Here is a 16,737-nt window from a genome sequence, read left to right as displayed (position 1 = left end):
CATTTTTAGAACAGCACGCCTAACTCGTCCCTGCTCCTGTCCAATCATCTTATACTGAACTGCTCTGTGCATCCTCCATACATCCTGTCTCCATGGAGACCTGAGAGAGAGAGAGCTGACACCAAACAGAGTAGCATGCTGGGAGGATATGGAAACCTTTAATTTGACATGGCAGGCAGACAGACAGGCTGACAGGCAGACAGACAGAATGACAGGCAGACAGACGGGCACACAGAAACACACCAGCATGAGAGTGTGTGTGTGTGTTTGTGTGGCAGAGGTCGTCCATATGCACTACATCTAAAAACAGTAGAGAGATTCCATGGAGTCATTATACCCTGGAGTAGGTCATTCCTGAAGTTCTCAGAACTGGGAGGAGAGATAGGGGAACATGTAAAATGCATGACATCTTGACGTGATCTCCGACAAAGTTCCGATTCTCTCTAAGTGAATCATTTAAAGGGTGTTCTGACACCTTGGTATGAGCCCAGAGATCTGTCTTAGATCATCAGTGAGATATTTGCCCTGTCTGTATGATTCACTGCCTGACTCTGTGGGTGACAGGAAAATGGAAACGTCTCAAGTGTCACTGAGAGAAGTCTCCGGATAGAAGTCTTGTTTTTTGCAAATGGTCCCTATTGCCACACTTTCTCTTTATGTATTGCACCAGTCACACACGCACACACGCACACACACACACACACACACACACACACACACACACATTAACATTTCTTGGATCTGAGGCCTTGCGGTGAACTTTGCCCTCCACAGCTGGAGCAGGGCAGGGAGCAGGCTGGTATCCCCAGGGGGCTGATGGGTAAATGAGTTCACTGGGTTTGGAATTCAAGAGGTTCAGCCTGGCCTGGGTTAGTGCAGCGCTAGCTGGGGCTGCCCTGGGTCAGAGGTCAGGGTGGTGACACACAGCCCAAGGACCACTAGGAACACCATCATGCTGCTAGCCTGTCCAAAACATCCATGCTATACGGCACCCTAAACCAGGGATAAACATTCATACACTGTGGACCACTGCCACATCTATATCCTGCCATGACTTGTTACGTAGCTCTACTCAACTCTACTTTACTGTACTCTACTGTATGTGACTACCCTACTTCACACATTTAAGCACTCTGGTTGTAATCCTGCCGGATAAAGTGGAAGATTGAAGCGCCAACAGAGCTGCCAAATGAGTTCTTTGGGATTAGAGAGCAGCTCTGTCTTTGGGATGAGGACACTCTGTTCCTCTCTTATGGAATGGAGGACACAGACTCTGGCCCCAACACCCCGCTTGTTGTTGGACATAATGTGCCTTTTTATCAAGTGTCTGGAGCCGAGGCCTGGTCGGTATGAGCTTGGAGTAGCGAAAATAACAACACAGCATCTCACACAACTGATATCTCCGTTTGGGAGTGACTGTTACATGTGAAAGAGGGGAAGCCTTCTGTGTGTGGACTTTTCCATTTCATTTTCGTCATTTAGCAGACGCCTCTATCCAAAGCGAGAGTAGAGCGGAATCGAATTGAATTAAAACGGGATGAAGAAGAATAGCACTATGGCTGGGGGAACGTGAAAAAGGGGTTGAAACGTCTCTTTGTTTTCCGACCTTCTCAGATGTCCTTGGTGGTAACGCCACGTAAATATAGTAGTAGCAGCATTATTAATGAGAACACATTCTCAGATGTAAACATGTTCGCCCGGCAGAAGAGAGAAAAGAGAACAGCCGACCCTCTGAGAAATTCAGCGAGTTCTACATTCATTTTTGAAACATGATTCCTCCGTTTGGTCTATCTCTTCGTTTCTCTCTCCCCCTCTCTCTTCTCCTCTTCTCCCTGTTCTCTCCTGCCAGAGGAGGTCAAAGGGTTTCAAGTCTGCTGAGGGCTTGTTCAGACCAGACCTCTTCAATCTACCGACTGATTGTTTGACATACTGGCTGATTGTCTGACCGTCTATGTGACAAACCCTACAGTACTAACTGATTCCTCCAATCTCACACTTCCCTAAACTTATAGCAAATGCAATACATAATGTATGTCCATCCTGACGAGTCTCCCCCCGCCCCCCACACACTCTCTAAGCTCCCACAGCCCTGAACAGCCTCCCCCGCCCCCAACCCCTGGCCTTCCCGGGCCTCTGCTCTCATCAAGCTGATAGATGGTCTTCAGAGTCCTCCAGCCCAGTAGATCCTGGTGCAGCAGATGGTCCTGGTCTGGGGAGAGAGCCTCCCCATTTGAGCAGCTCTGAGATCATCTTTCCTCCGAGGGTCCTCGGCGCCGCGCCTGGTGCCCAGAGCCTGGAGGGGAGGGAGCTCCGGCCAGAAACACAACCATCTGCCGGGCTGCCTGAGACGCTGGCCTGGAGGTCTTCTCCCAGAGGGTGGGGGGGGGGGGGGGAGGGGAGGATTGGAAGGGGTTGAATTTAGTGGAGCAACATCTCCACGAGCCAGCGGATTTCCCCGAAGTGAAAGTGTTGCTGGATTGAGGTGAGGATCAGGGGGTCTCTCTCCCTCCCTCTCTCTCTCTCTGGATGGGTGCGTACTGAGACATGACCCCCGCGCACTCGCTGCTCGCTGGGCGGATTCCTCTCCGTGCCTCTGTGGCGGGCAGCGAGGCAGGAGAACGGCGAGCGGTGGAGGCAGAATGCTGATGATGGGGACGGACGCTCCTCGTCTGTCTGTCCGGCCGTATCGAACCCCGCTCCGCTGATGCGGCAGCGATGATTGCGAGGCGAGTGGAGCTGGGCCAGTCGATAGCGCCCCTGGGATTGTCCTATTAATTATCCCAAACAAACTCCAAATATCAGGAACATCCCCACACATTAAGAAGTAGAATCACCACATCAAGTCCCAAACTAGCGGACATGTATCCAATAATTATATCTTTGGATATATATTTTCATTGTTTTGTGGTATTTCCGAGTTGTATATGGTTGTACGAGCTGGGTTGTTGTGTTGTTTGAAGATTCTTTGTCGTTTCTGCACGTTTGAGGTAGTTACACTGGTTGTTTGGGGACGTTTTTCCTGGTTGTTGGTTGTTGTTTTGGACTGATTGGGATGAAGGCCCTGAGGGGTGAGTCTCCCACAATCCATACAGTTGGCATGGAGAAGAGCTGGTCAACACAGCCCTGCCCTGCACAGCCCCATTGATCTGACTGACACAGGACACATACACACGCACGCACTCACACACACAGGCCACTAGCAAGCGAACAGAGAGAGCATATTTTCCTGCATACAAACATGAAAGGGTGGTGTTTTGTGACCAGGGTCCTAAGAATGTGTGTGTGTGTGTTCCTCAGATGCCAGACCCCCTTCCAGACTTCCTCCTCCATGCTGGCAGACTCAGTGAGTAACAGCAGTTCCAGCCACAGCAGAACAGAGGTGATCTACGTGTGTAAGGCCAACACACACACACACACACCATCAACCCTCTATACCATAACACACACCATTAGCCCTGACCCGGTACAACACTGCTGGGCAGCCGGGCTAACGGAAGCTGGGCTGTTGACAAAAATACAGTGGTGCAGGTAGAGTGGTTTACTGTCAACACACGCACACACTACATCATTCTGATAATCCTCTTTACTCTGTCAAAATCCCCTGTTTGTTTATTTGTCCAGTAATACACACTCTAAGCAACAGTCAGAGCACCCGGCTCATCACCAGTCCTCATTCTGACAAAGAAGGCAGAACTGGAACTACAAATGTAAAAAAAAAAAAAAAAGTATTTGTAGTTTTTTTTTCTTCTCACACGGGGATCACTTCCAGAGAGAAGGTTTTGAATTGTCATAAATATAATGGCTTTCTTGATACAGACTTGTGGTAAGACTCCCTGTGTTTCTGCTGTCGGATTGGGGAGGTGTCAGACGTTGACAGACCCACTGGATTCAGCCAACACAGCCACACCAGCAGGCCTGCACCTCAGTGCTCTGAGGCCAGAGGCTAAGAGGTGCTGCTGAGTGAGACGGTTGAATCTGATTCGAAGCCAACGGACCAGAGAGATAGCCTGGTGCCCGTTAACAAGGCTCCAAACCGCCACCGCCGCCGCCACAAACCTCCTCTCACTTCTGCTTTTCCACACCAGAGAGAGAAGCAGTCTACTCGAAACGACCAACAGACCAGACAGGCAGGCAGCCTCCAATCAGACGCTTGTCACCAAGAGGAAGACGTTTGTGATGTTTGACTTGTCGAGATGACGCCAGACCAGCCCAAGTTGCATGCCCTCCCAGGAGTATCCTACAGCTGATGTTCTCCAAAACATTCCACAGATAACCAAGGTCAAACCAAACTTAGTGGTCTTCAGTTACATTCTTACAATGTTGGCGATAACTCAAATGAACGGGGTCGACCCATTCGCATGAATGAGTGTGTGTTGGAGCTGGGAATCTCTAACACATGCAGGGCAGGGGGGGTCCATGAGGACCAGGGTGGAAAACCACTGAGTTCGACTTCACAGGACTGAATGACTGAATACAGACACTCAGCCTTGCTAAGTTACGTCAAAAAAGGACTTCTCACAAGCATTCTGGCATCTTAAAAGCAGGCTATTTACATGTGCGAGTAAATATCCCCGGCGTTGTTGAGAGAAGCAGACGCCACGCCGACCGTCTCGTCCGGGTCAGCTGTCCTCCCCTCCCTGGTCCATCTGTCTCCAGACAGGAGGAGTTTGGAACCCCAAGCTAAGGCGACTCTACTGGGCCCTCATTGGCCTTCTACCTGTCCGTGGGCCCTCAAACCACAACCCTCCTCATCCCTCCCCTTCCATTCCCCTCCCCCCCCTCTCTGCCTCACTCTGTGCAGAGCAGTTCAGGTCCGTGATAGGCTGCGTCCCAATAACCGTAAAACCGACACACCACAACGAGACGTTTGGATTTATGTGAAGTTTATGACACTAAAGATAAAGGGCAGTTTACACACAGTAACAAACAGACATATGATTTGTATGAGCATAATTAGAACCTGTACACCTTTTTGTCTCCATACATGGTTGGTTGTGTATTTATCAGTGCATAGCGCTGCACACACACGCGCACACACACCCGCGCGCACACACACACACACAGAGAGCTACTGCGGCACGAGAACAGCAGCCATATGTGACCGGCTCAGCAGGATAAGGCTGTTTCTCTGTGAAAGACAGGAGAGAGCAGGACTAGAGCATGGCTGTGCAGGCCGCTGCATTCGCCAAAACCCAGGGGGAGGGAAAAGAACCGAATCGAAATAGAAAAACCATGAAAAGATTTGGGGTCAGTTGGATTTGTCTAGCCAGGTGCACTTGCTGAGAGAAAACATGGAACCTTGTTTGTTTTTGTCGAACCGTTCCTGAAGCGCAAGCCCCGTCCACCTGGTACATGTGGTGATTTAAATCAAAGCACCCCCTTGCCAGGAGCCAGTGTCGGCAGGTAGAGCCTGATTGATTTAGTGCACAGCTTGGCCCGTTCCCCTCTGCATGAACAGTACTTCCGTTTTGATCTGGACAGGTAAAACGAAAGGCACTTTTGTGGCAACCACAGGCATCAGTAGAACATATTGCACATATCAGCTCAAAACTAGTGACACAAACCTACACACTGGCACCATGACGACGATTAAAGTTTTTTTTTTTTGTTGTTGCTTGTTTTGTATTTATTTAAAGCTGAAATCGAGCTGATGCTGTCTGTGAGTCCACAGCAGTCTGAGCATGGCTGCCACGCGCCACGGAGCTGACTGGGTTGCCCCGGGAAACCACGTCACCCTACACTGTTCAGACTGACAGTACTGTCACCTTGGCAACATTAAGTCTACGTGCAGGTGGATGTGTCTGAGGATATGTCCTAGTCTAGGCTCCTAGCCAATGGTAGATCTCAGACACACTCCCTCGCTGACCAATGGGATTTCGGCTTCCCACTCGAGGCCTGGTCTAGGCTCCTGACCAATGGCTGCCCTGGATGGATTCTGGCCGATGGGATGGCTCCCTGGATTCGACCGTTAGCTTGTTGTCTGGTGTTTGAGAGGCGGAGCCAAGGGGCCTACAGCAGATCATATACACACCCTCCACCACGGTACATAGGAATACTGTCATAAATAAATCTCATTTTTACAGTTTTTATTTTGTTTTATAAAAAAAAAAACAAAAGGGATAAAAGATAAGGGGAGGGGGGGGGGGGATCAGGACACTTTCAGTCAAAAGAACATGGTTGTTTGTATATGGGGTGTGTGGGTACAGAGTTATTGGGGTACGCTAGCTGGCTGGACCAGTCCACATCCATCTCTCACTAAGACAGCTAGACAGGTTCATATACCGAAGGGGGGGACAACGGAAAAATAAACAACTACATCAACAGAATACTGTGGACCACTGACTAAAACCCTGCGAAAACCTGGAACAGTGCAAAAGTCTAGTCCAATTATGTTGCTCTAGTCATAGTAGCTTTAAATAGGTACTTGAAGCATCAAGTCAGTGCCTGGGCTGAAAGGGAGACGGATGGACAGAGAGAGAGACAGAGAGAGACAGAGAGAGACAGAGAGAGAAAGAGACGGAGTTGTGGACAGAAGCAGTAGGCATTGTCAACTTCAAGTAAGGCAAAGAATACCTCCCATAGGCCCTCAACAAACAGAAAACGACAAACAGAAAAGAGAGAGAGAAAAAAAAAATCTAAACAAACAAAATCAACAAAAAGATTGAGCTTACTTTTGGCAGGTTCAGTGATGTCATTAAATGTAAACAGAAATAAAAGAGAACATCCTAGATTAAGTGTTCCTGGGTTGGCTGGTGTACAAATGAGGAAAACAAAAGAACGCAAGGGAACAGAGTGTGTCGACCCGATGCCAGCCATGAGGGCACGTTCGGTGGGCTTTGTGAGAGGAGCTCCCGTCTTAAAAAGACACAATCTCTTAACGTTCCGGCTTAAAAAAAAAAAAAAAAAAAAGTGCCATCATTTGGGGGAGCAAGGAAACGTAGAAAGGGTGGTGGGGGGTGAGTTCCCAGTAAATGTAACCGCCTGAAATGAGCCTGCTCAATTCTGCCCCGTGGCCTGAAAGCCATGTGGGTGGGGGGGGGGAGGTCAGAGGCTTCCACTGTCCCTGATACGACTCATGGGCTGTTCAGCGTCACGGCCACCTGGCCTGACAGTACCGGCAGGTGACGGAGGAACCTGGGGCTCGCAACCTTCCGCCGACAGGAGCCCGACTCCAGCAGGAGGAGAGACGGACAAACTGTGGTACTGTCTTGTTTTGTCTCGTTTTGTCCTTCCCACCGGCCCAGCACTCCCCCATAGGCCAGCAGGCACAAACTACAATTTTGGCATGCTTAAAAAGAAACGATACATATCTAAATATTCTCATATATAGGAGGAGTTTTCATATTTCCGAAGCAAGCGCGAGAATTTCGGTAAAACCTGTAGCTGCACTGTTCTCATTCCGTAACGGAATGACACCTGTATGTTTTTTTTTTTTTGGGGGGTTTTTTTTTTTTAAGAAAAAGGAAAAGAGACAAGATAGAATTAGAGAAGACAGGAAGATATGAGAGAGAAGAGAGACCTAGTCAGACAAGGACAGCACCTGAACGAGATCACAGAGAAATAGCACGGCCTGGCCTTGTGGAGAGTAAGAGAGTGGATATGCACCAGGAGCCCTAGGCACCAGGAGCCCTAGGCACCAGGAGCCCTAGGCACCAGGAGCACCAGGAACACCAGGAGCCCTAGGCACCAGGAGCCCTAGGCACCAGGAGCACCAGGAACACCAGGAGCCCTAGGCACCAGGAGCCCTAGGCACCAGGAGCCCTAGGCACCAGGAGCCCTAGGCACCAGGAGCACCAGGAACACCAGGAGCCCTAGATACCAGGAGCCCTAGGCACCAGGAGCACCAGGAACACCAGGAGCCCTAGGCACCAGGAGCCCTAGGCACCAGGAGCACCAGGAACACCAGGAGCCCTAGGCACCAGGAGCCCTAGGCACCAGGAGCCCTAGGCACCAGGAGCACCAGGAACACCAGGAGCCCTAGATACCAGGAGCCCTAGGCACCAGGAGCACCAGGAACACCAGGAGCCCTAGATACCAGGAGCCAGGCACCAGGAGCACCAGGAGCCAGGCACGGGGCTCTCGGCCCCTGTGTTGTTTTCGCGGGACGTTTCTACAGATGTAGTTTGGCAGTTAGTGAGCACCTTGGTTGGACAGACGCCTGGCAGGGTTTCCAGGCGTCAACTGGGATGCGATCCGCATGGAATGTCCAGAACACAAGGAATCCTGGTAGGGGAGGGGTCTAGACTAGACGATCGCAGGGGAGGTAGCAGAAAGGACACTCCTGGCTGATCCCATCCCATTGTGACGTCACTGGACCCTGCAGGGTAGAAAGAGGGCTGTTCCAAACTGAACTGCACCATGGGAAACACCCCTAGAAGGTTGCTGCGGATCCCAAGAGCGGTTGTTCTAGAGCACCTGGCTTCGGAGGGGGGGGGGGGGGGGGGGGGGGGGGGGGACCACCCCCAGTGCAGGCGGAGTGACGCTCCCGGCTGTACAGAAACTACAGAGATCCCCCCCCCACACACACACACCGTCTTGCCCCTGTGGGTCTACTCCTAGACCGTGCATCACTGCTCCAGGATCAGCTCAGAGGTGAAGGGTTACATTCAATACCTCGGCCTGCCTCCCCCGTCTCTGGCCTGGGGGGTCTGCTCGTGGCCGGGGGCCCACCCAGGGAGGGACCACGCCGGCCGGCCAGCTGGGAGCGCTCCACAGCTCAGCCACATCGCTTTCAAAACAAAAAAGGAGTTCAGTCCGTGGAAAATGAACGTGGGCCCAGAGACCAAGGAGGGAGTCTTGCGCAGGAACAGTGATGCAGGGTCTGATGCTAGGTCTGGGCTGTGATGGAAGGGAGCTGGACACTTAAGAGATATTTGTAAAAAGTCCAAAGAAACGAGAAAGAGAGAAAAAAGATTCCCTTCCCTCAAAACACATGATTGAGTGAGGGAGGCACTGATTACGACACGGCCGTGTGTGACTCGTCACCAAGACTGTGCCAATGAACCGTTGCATTGTGGGAGTTCAGAGATGTCTTTGACCCCCCCCCCCCCCCCCCGTATGACCCTACCCAAAACAGAATACGGAGTTATGACATCTTTGCCACCTGGGTAGATTCAATCACCTTGCAAAATTACATTTTAGGAAATAGTTTTCTTTTCTTGTTAAAGAAAAACAATACAATGAATTGAACAAGATGGACACTGATTCCAATAATGTTGTCATGCACAACATAGTGTTGTCTGTTGAACCCTAATAGTGTTAACATTATTGCAACACAAGTGACTTCCCTGCTGTGTATAGCTAGTTTATATTATTTATCTTAATGTAAAAACACCAACGACACATAGGCGAATGTTTCTCTGCTTACCTTCAACACAAGCCTACACAGAGTAGGAATGGACACTTGTTAGATAGCTTCATAATATGAATAATCATGGTGAATATAACAATTATACATTGGACTGAGGGATTCCACCGTACAGGGTCCATCGCGCCGACGAACACGTGTGTGATGGACTGTCTGCACTACGAAGCATTCACAGTAGGTAGGATGGCGGCGGGGGGGGGGGGGGGGGGGCGCAGGGGATAAGAGCTGCGTGTGTGTGTGTGTGTCCAAAGTGGGTGGGGCTCGGGGTCCAGAGGGTGTCGAAGGTGACAGAAGCACTGGCCATGGGTTTGTATTCCACAGAAGATGAAGCTGCTGAACATCCGGATAATCCAATGAGCAGATCTCTCTCTCTCTTGTACATTCTCTCTCTCCCAGACCGTCTCAAGCCTAGTTAAACATTCCATTCTGTAGGGTCCCACTCTAGCCTCAGCCTCGGAGAGAGAGAGAGGGGGGTGGGGGGGTGGGGGTTTACAACAACAACAACCTCTCCTCAAACTGCACTCCCCCAGTGTGAATCTCTGGCAACGCTCTTGCATGAAGAAAGGAGGGAAGGAGGAGACGAGAAAAAAAGAAGAAAAAAAAGAGTCAAATTGGTCAGCATTATGGTTTCCTAAAGCCGGAGGTCGGGGTATAACTGTCATACAGATGCCCTAGGCAAGGGGGGAGGAGAAGTTACTTGTCTGTTTTGTAGTTTATATTCAAGTTTCTCTTTTTTTTCTTTCTTTTTTTTCTTTTTATTCCTCTGTCCGTCCGTACGCCTGTCCGCGGGCTGCTGCGCCAGGCCTCAGACCTTGGTGATCTGAGTGTGGTGTTCCTCGTCGAACGGCTCGTTCTCGGGATCGGAGTCCGTGGTGTCGGAGTAGCGGTAATGGTCGGGCTCGTTGTCGCTGGCGTCCGGCGTGACGGAGGTGGAGGTGCTGCTGGCCTCAGAGTTCGCCCCCTCCTCCACGGTCTTGGTGAAGTACAGTTTCACCTGAGGTAAACAACAGCAAGTTAGTCAAGTGCAGCTTCACCTGAGGTAAACAACAGCAAGTTAGTCAGCTTCACCTGAGGTAAACAACAGCAAGTTAGTCAAGTGCAGCATCACCTGAGGTAAACAACAGCAAGTTAGTCAAGTGCAGCTTCACCTGAGGTAAACAACAGCAAGTTAGTCAAGTGCAGCTTCACCTGAGTTAAACAACAGCAAGCTAGTCAAGTACAGCTTCACCTGATGTAAACAACAGCAAGTTAGTCACTTGCAGCTTCGCCTCAAGTTAACAAGTTAGCCAAGTGCAACTTCACTTGAGGTAAACAACAAGTTTGTAAAGTACAGCTTCTATTAGAACGTCTCCTAGGAGAGGGGGGGGGAAACGACAGAAAACTGGGTTGAGGATCGTAAGTCCTGACCTTGAAGTTGGGGGAGAAGTATCTGTTGGCCTTGTCCTTGTTTGCCTTGTCCAGGTCGTTCTTGGTTAAGGAGAGGACCAGGAAGTCCCTGTCGTTCTCGGGGGCCGCCTCGCCCCCCAGCGCCTGGTTGGCCTCGGCCTCCCGGCCCACGGCCACGCTGCCGTTCTCCACCTTGTCAGAGTTCTCCTGCTTCTCAGGCTTCTCCTCTGGCCAGGGGATGAAGAAGGTGTTCACCCAGAAGTGAAACATTTTGTCCTAGTGGGGAAAAAAAAAGGGGGAGGGGGTTGTACACAGAAGGAGACAGAACAGAGGGAGGAAAAGATGAATGAAAGGGAATATATATGAAACTGGAATGCACACACACCCCTCCTAATCCAAGGCGTAAGCCCCCCCCCCCCACACACACACATTAAAACCCAACACTTTTCACAACTAGACGCGAGGTCCTCTTTGGCCGGAAGGTCCCGTCTCCACGTACCTTCTTCATCATCTTGTTCTGTTTATGGAAGAACTCCACCTTGATGTCCCCGCACACTGGCAGAGGCTGGGGGAACTCAAAGAACATGTACTTCTCCTCCCTGCGCGTGTGGACCGGGTTGGAAGTGTGGATCTTAACCTTTAACTGGTACACCACGAACTGGGGGTCTGGAGGGAGGCGCAGCACAACAGCAACAGTTACAAGCGTGTCAACAACAACAACAAATAGCTGCCACCAGACATGGGTCAACATATTTCCTAAGATGCTAGCGTATACTTGTGGTGTGCTCGATTTAGCTGACTCGGTGCACCGAGTGGGGCGGGGTTCACCCCAAGAGATGGCGCTACTGGTCAGACAAAACAAATCAAACACACCCAAGTATCTGAAAATAGCTAGTGTGGTACATGGGGAGCTAGGTCTGGTAGTGACAACAACTAGTTTTGGCGTTGAGAGGCCAGGCAGAGAGAGAGTAGAGAGAGAGTAGAGAGAGAGTAGAGAGAGAGTAGAGAGAGTAGAGAGAGAGAAAGTAGAGAGAGAGTGGGTAGAGAGAGTGGGTAGAGAGAGTGAGTAGAGAGAGACTAGGGGGGGGGGGGGGGGCTTGGATTCAGGAACATGGATGTCCCACCACCAGAGACGGAGGTTACAAGGAGGAGACAGAGAGAGAGGCATGCCAGGGGCCCTATTCTGACAGGCAGCCGCCATTGGTGCAGTGGTTTTAGTCCGGCACACATGTTTCAGCCTATCTGGCGACACGTTGACTTTTGCTTTGACATGTGTGTGTGATATGAGGATGCGATGAAAAGCGGATTTTTACCCCAGTGCCAATTCCCTTTTCGAAAGCCATGAGGCATCTGCTCACTCTTGTTTTTAACTGAAGAGTCCCCTTGGAGAGAGAGAGAAGTTAACACACACGCACGCATACACACGCACGCACACACACACACACAGCTGCTGCTGCAGACCTGATTTCACTGGGATGATGGGGGTCCCACGGGGGGGCCAGAGAACACACATGCACGGCCTGCTTGCTACCTACCACTCCTAAATAAACCTTATTGGCACGGGGCTGGCCTAGTCATGTCAACATGCACAGTAGACAGCTCCAGTCTCTTTGGGTTTTTACAGAGCAACCACCAACACGACCGGCTGCTCCCAGGGGGGGGGGGGGGGGGGGGGGGGGGGGATTCCTTTACTGTCCCATCAGGGGAGGGTTTCTCAATATCCACCCACAGAGTATCATCTACGTTACACATGAGCAGCCTTCCTGCAGGGCCAACACGAGCTTCCTCTACAGCTAGGGATATGGGGGAGGGGGACGGGGCTGAATGTGAGGTATGCAATCTGACCATGTCCTGGCAGTGGTGCGTGTGTGTGAGAGACAAGGTTCAGAATAGGGCCTTTTAGAAGGACAGTGGGAGAAAGGTGTCAAAAGAAGGTTAAAGAGCAGCCAGGTAAAGGTGTGTGGCGTTTCCAGCCGTTACGGTGGTCTGTGTCAGCTTGCCAGGGAGCAGGAAGTGACGAGCGCGGACGTGCCACGCCTGGAAGCTGCATGCGGCAGACCGCACGCAGACCAGACCGTACGGACTCCCAAACACGTGAGCAGAGAAACTGTTAGAGCAGCCCATGTGAGGATGAAGGGAGAGGAACAGGTGAAAACGCCCCGAAAGGAGAGAGAGTAGAGGACTTACTGCAGGTCCCTCCACTGAACATTGGGACGGTCTCAAAGACCATCTTGTGGAACAACAGGGCCACGGGCTTGTACTCCAGGTGGTGGTGGAGCAGGTAGCTGTAATAGTACACGTAGCGCCTCTGGCTGGGGATTGTCACGCCCTGGACACACGGACACACACACACACAATGTTACACTCTCTGTGGAGAGGTAGTCGTCACGGGATGCATTGATTCTGGACATCTGATACTGATGGTCAAACATCTATGGACAACTTGTATCTTTACCTCTGTGGTGTGTGTGTGTGTGTGTGTGTCTGTGTGAGTGAGTGTGAGTGAGTGTGTATGAGTGTGATTGAGTGCGTTTGAGAGTGAGTGAGTGCGTGTGAGAGTGAGTGAGTGCGTGTGAGAGTGAGTGTGTGTGAGAGTGTGTGTGTGTGTGTGTGACTGCGTGTGTGTATGTACCTTCTTGTCTCTGGTCCTGACCTCCCCGTAGAAGTCGAGGGCCTCCTGAGCTTCCCCGAACTTGGCGCGGTGCAGCAGGTAGGCACAGATCATCACCCCCGTGCGCCCTTTCCCGGCCTTGCAGTGGATGGCCGCCACGTGGTTCTCGTCCTCGCTCAGCCACTTGTCCAGGTCCTCACAGAAGGGCTTGATCAGCTCCAGCTGGGGGGGGTTGTGATCCTCAAACGGATACTGTGCAACTGGAGACGGGCGGAGGGGGGGAGGGGAGCAGGGGGGAGGGACAGATGGGGTGGGAGGAGAGAACATTGGGGAGGCAGAGGGGTGGGGGAGAGAGGGGAGAGAGATCATGGAGGGGAAGATGTTTGGGGTGGTGGGGTTTAGTTTGACAATGCCATCGGTGTGATTGTGTCATGCATGCATCACAGCCATGTAGCCGTGTGTGTGTGTGTGTGTCTTACCACGGCAGTTGAACTTCGTAGTATCATAGTGGCGTTCCGCACATCTGAGAGGAAGAGATGGAACATTTTACATACAGATAGGGAACTGCTTTATTTAGATGTGTTACTGATTAAGGTCATCGTTACCACACACACACACACACAACAGGTGCACTGATGAGTAAGAATGCTTACAGATTATAGATCTTGTAGTGATTTTTGTGTTTCGAGTCCAGAAATCTACGGAGAAAGAAAGAGGTGTTCATTTCCTGTCCAGACATACATTTTACATTTAGTCGTTTAGCAGACGCTCTTATCCAGAGCGACATACAGTAAGTACGGGGACATTCCCCCGAGGCAAGTAGGGTGCCTTGCCCAAGGACACAATGTCATTTGACATGGCCGGGAATCGAACTGGCAACCTTCAGATTACTAGCCCGATTCCCTAACCGCTCAGCCACTTGACTTTGACATACACGTTGGATTTGGATTGGAAAACGTTTTAATCCAAACAATGTACTCCATTATTGCTTTAATATGATGTGATCATCAATCATCAACTGGGCCATCTTTCTCCTGCATTTAGCTATTTTCTGCACAAAACTAAAGAAATTACCAGTACATTGTAGCATTCAACTTCACTACTGAAAGGGTATGCATTCAAATGTCATGCCAACTTCAGAAGTTGGCCCACATTATAAAACGACTGCCTGCAATTATTTATTGTTTTTCACTCACACACAACAGAGAAACTCACCGAACAACGTCATCAATGTTGTTTCTGTAAACACCCTCTAGTCTCTCGGCAGGAAAGCCCATCGCTATGATGTTGGGATAAATATCTGACAGCAACAGTGAAGGAAACATAAAATTGATCATATAGCCAGTCACAACAGAGCATGCATGCTACGCAACGGCATACATTCCATTTTACACAACCTTAATCATTGGATTAGGCACCACATGGAAATACCAGCGTACCTAATGCAAGTGGGTATATCTGAAATGACAACCATGATAGGTGATGGTATTAAGAATGTGCTTGATATCGGCCATTATAATCTAATGCTCATAATGCACCTGACACACTTCTCTCATGACACGTGAATAGAGCACTTCTGCATGTCATCAGAGGCTGTTGCAACGAAATTTGTCTAACCGGTGATATTAGTCTGACTAATTAACTTGCCTTCAGACACGACAGAATAACTATGCCGTCGGCGTATGTCACAGAATACTCATTCGTATCGTTACTACAGTCAATTCCAACACATAGGCAATATATTTTGTATTTCACAGGACATAAAGCTATGCCTGTTTTAACAACAATTCCACGTGTCTCATCGTCAATCAGCTGGAGCCACGGCACTTTACAACCAGTAAGCTAGCAAGCTAACATTCTTGTTGCAGCTGATGCAATTAATGACAATAACGAGGTTGATGGATACGAAAGAAAAAGCTGACCGACACCCATGCCGTTGTGCAGCAAAAGCCCAAAATGCAAAATCTCGTTATTTACCATTACAAATTGTGTTATTAATTGCATAATATGTTACGTTAACAGGTTATGGATACTCAGTAGACCGTGTGGACCATCTGGTAAAATATCTATGGCCAATCACTCAATTACAATACAGGATATCCAACTAGCTAATGCATTACCAACAGACTTATATACAGGTTACTAACTAGAGCTGAAGCCAAACTGACGAAATCAGCTACGCCAGCTAGCAAGCCATTGAACTGCTTTGAGTAAAAAGGATACAGGTCAAGTCCAAGTCAAAGCCATCTTCTTGGTATCTTCTTTTATTTCGACTGACGATTTCCTTTATTATTGCAGCCATATCTGTGGCTGGAGTCTTTAGGGTTTTTAAATTAAAAGAAAGTATTTTGCCTCTGAACGAACCACTGCCAAAAAAAAAATATTCCCCGAAAACCCGCTGTCAGTTGACAGTTAGCTAGTAGTAGTAGCTAACTAGAATGCCAATGGCTTCTTCTCCTACTGGGTCATGGGCCTTACTCCGTTTCTCCACTGCAGGCCCGGCTTCCCGGACCGCACGATTTGATACAAAACACTCCACAATAAATAGGTTAGGAATGATCCAGCTTCCAAAATGTTGTATTTCAAAAGAGTCCCAAGTCTCTGATTTTGTCAAAGCCGCCGTGATTAAGATAGAATAGCGGAGAGAAGCCTCTCCGACTTTCCTTTCCCAGAAATACTGATTGACACAGGCACAGCTATCGAACGCATATGCTAGCAGGCAGCAAGTCTACCCAACATTAGCTACCACTAGCTACGAGCTAACATGTCGACTCCGCCAGACAGAAACAAAACGAACTATTGTTGAGTCCTCTGTTTAAACGGTCCACGTAATATATTTAAAGAAAAATTGACAGCCTCCACCTGAAAATTGCAGCTCTGTGTGGATTTTAAAAATTAAAACTACGCTAGCTAGCTACCTTTCTTCACTGACACGTCCCTTTCCTAGCGAGCTCGCTAACTGACTCGTTTCTCTAGACGTGTTGCCAGGTTTGTTGAATACGTTCCAGCCGTTTTAGTGTCAGACACAAAACATGCACAGCATACTAAAGAATCAAGACCAATTTTTGTTTAATGATTTGGATTGGTTGATCATTTTTACATACATATGAGCATGTAGTCTCATTTTACTCAGTCATTAATATAAGACATCTCAACATGATCTTATTGGCACAATGTCGTGAAAATAATCGGGAAATAATTAAATCTGGCAACCCGACCTAGAGCTACACTCGCAAAGCAAACTGCCACTTCCATGGCTTCCGTTCCAATTGAAAAAGGCTACAAGATATCATGCCGCAAAGTAGACTAGTTCCTGATACATATTCCGTTCATACAATCAGTTGAATAATGCATCATAAATCGGCAATTGAAA

At 49.5% G+C, this 16,737-nt stretch overlaps 1 protein-coding gene across 2 annotated transcripts; it reads right to left on the bottom strand.

Moving 5' to 3' along the window:
• Nucleotides 1-4,866: 4,866 nt before the first annotated feature.
• On the bottom strand, nucleotides 4,867-16,328 carry ptenb (phosphatase and tensin homolog B). 2 transcript variants are annotated; one of them, XM_047033073.1, is made up of 10 exons: nucleotides 15,588-16,328; nucleotides 14,580-14,664; nucleotides 14,018-14,062; nucleotides 13,844-13,887; nucleotides 13,386-13,624; nucleotides 12,941-13,082; nucleotides 12,067-12,135; nucleotides 11,253-11,419; nucleotides 10,775-11,029; nucleotides 4,867-10,361 (listed from the first exon to the last, which is right to left on the bottom strand). In XM_047033073.1, the coding sequence occupies exons 1-10, from the start codon at nucleotides 15,664-15,666 to the stop codon at nucleotides 10,173-10,175; spliced, it is 1,314 nt and encodes a 437-aa protein (XP_046889029.1). In that variant the 5' UTR covers nucleotides 15,667-16,328; the 3' UTR covers nucleotides 4,867-10,172. The 2 variants fall into 2 exon arrangements, with proteins under 2 accessions (XP_046889029.1, XP_046889030.1); XM_047033074.1 differs by lacking the exon at nucleotides 12,067-12,135.
• Between the last annotated feature and the right edge of the window lie 409 nt (nucleotides 16,329-16,737).

Source organism: Hypomesus transpacificus, chromosome 13, assembly GCF_021917145.1.
Source record: "Hypomesus transpacificus isolate Combined female chromosome 13, fHypTra1, whole genome shotgun sequence".
Lineage (NCBI taxonomy): Eukaryota > Metazoa > Chordata > Actinopteri > Osmeriformes > Osmeridae > Hypomesus > Hypomesus transpacificus.
This window is presented reverse-complemented; position numbering and strand designations above follow the sequence as displayed.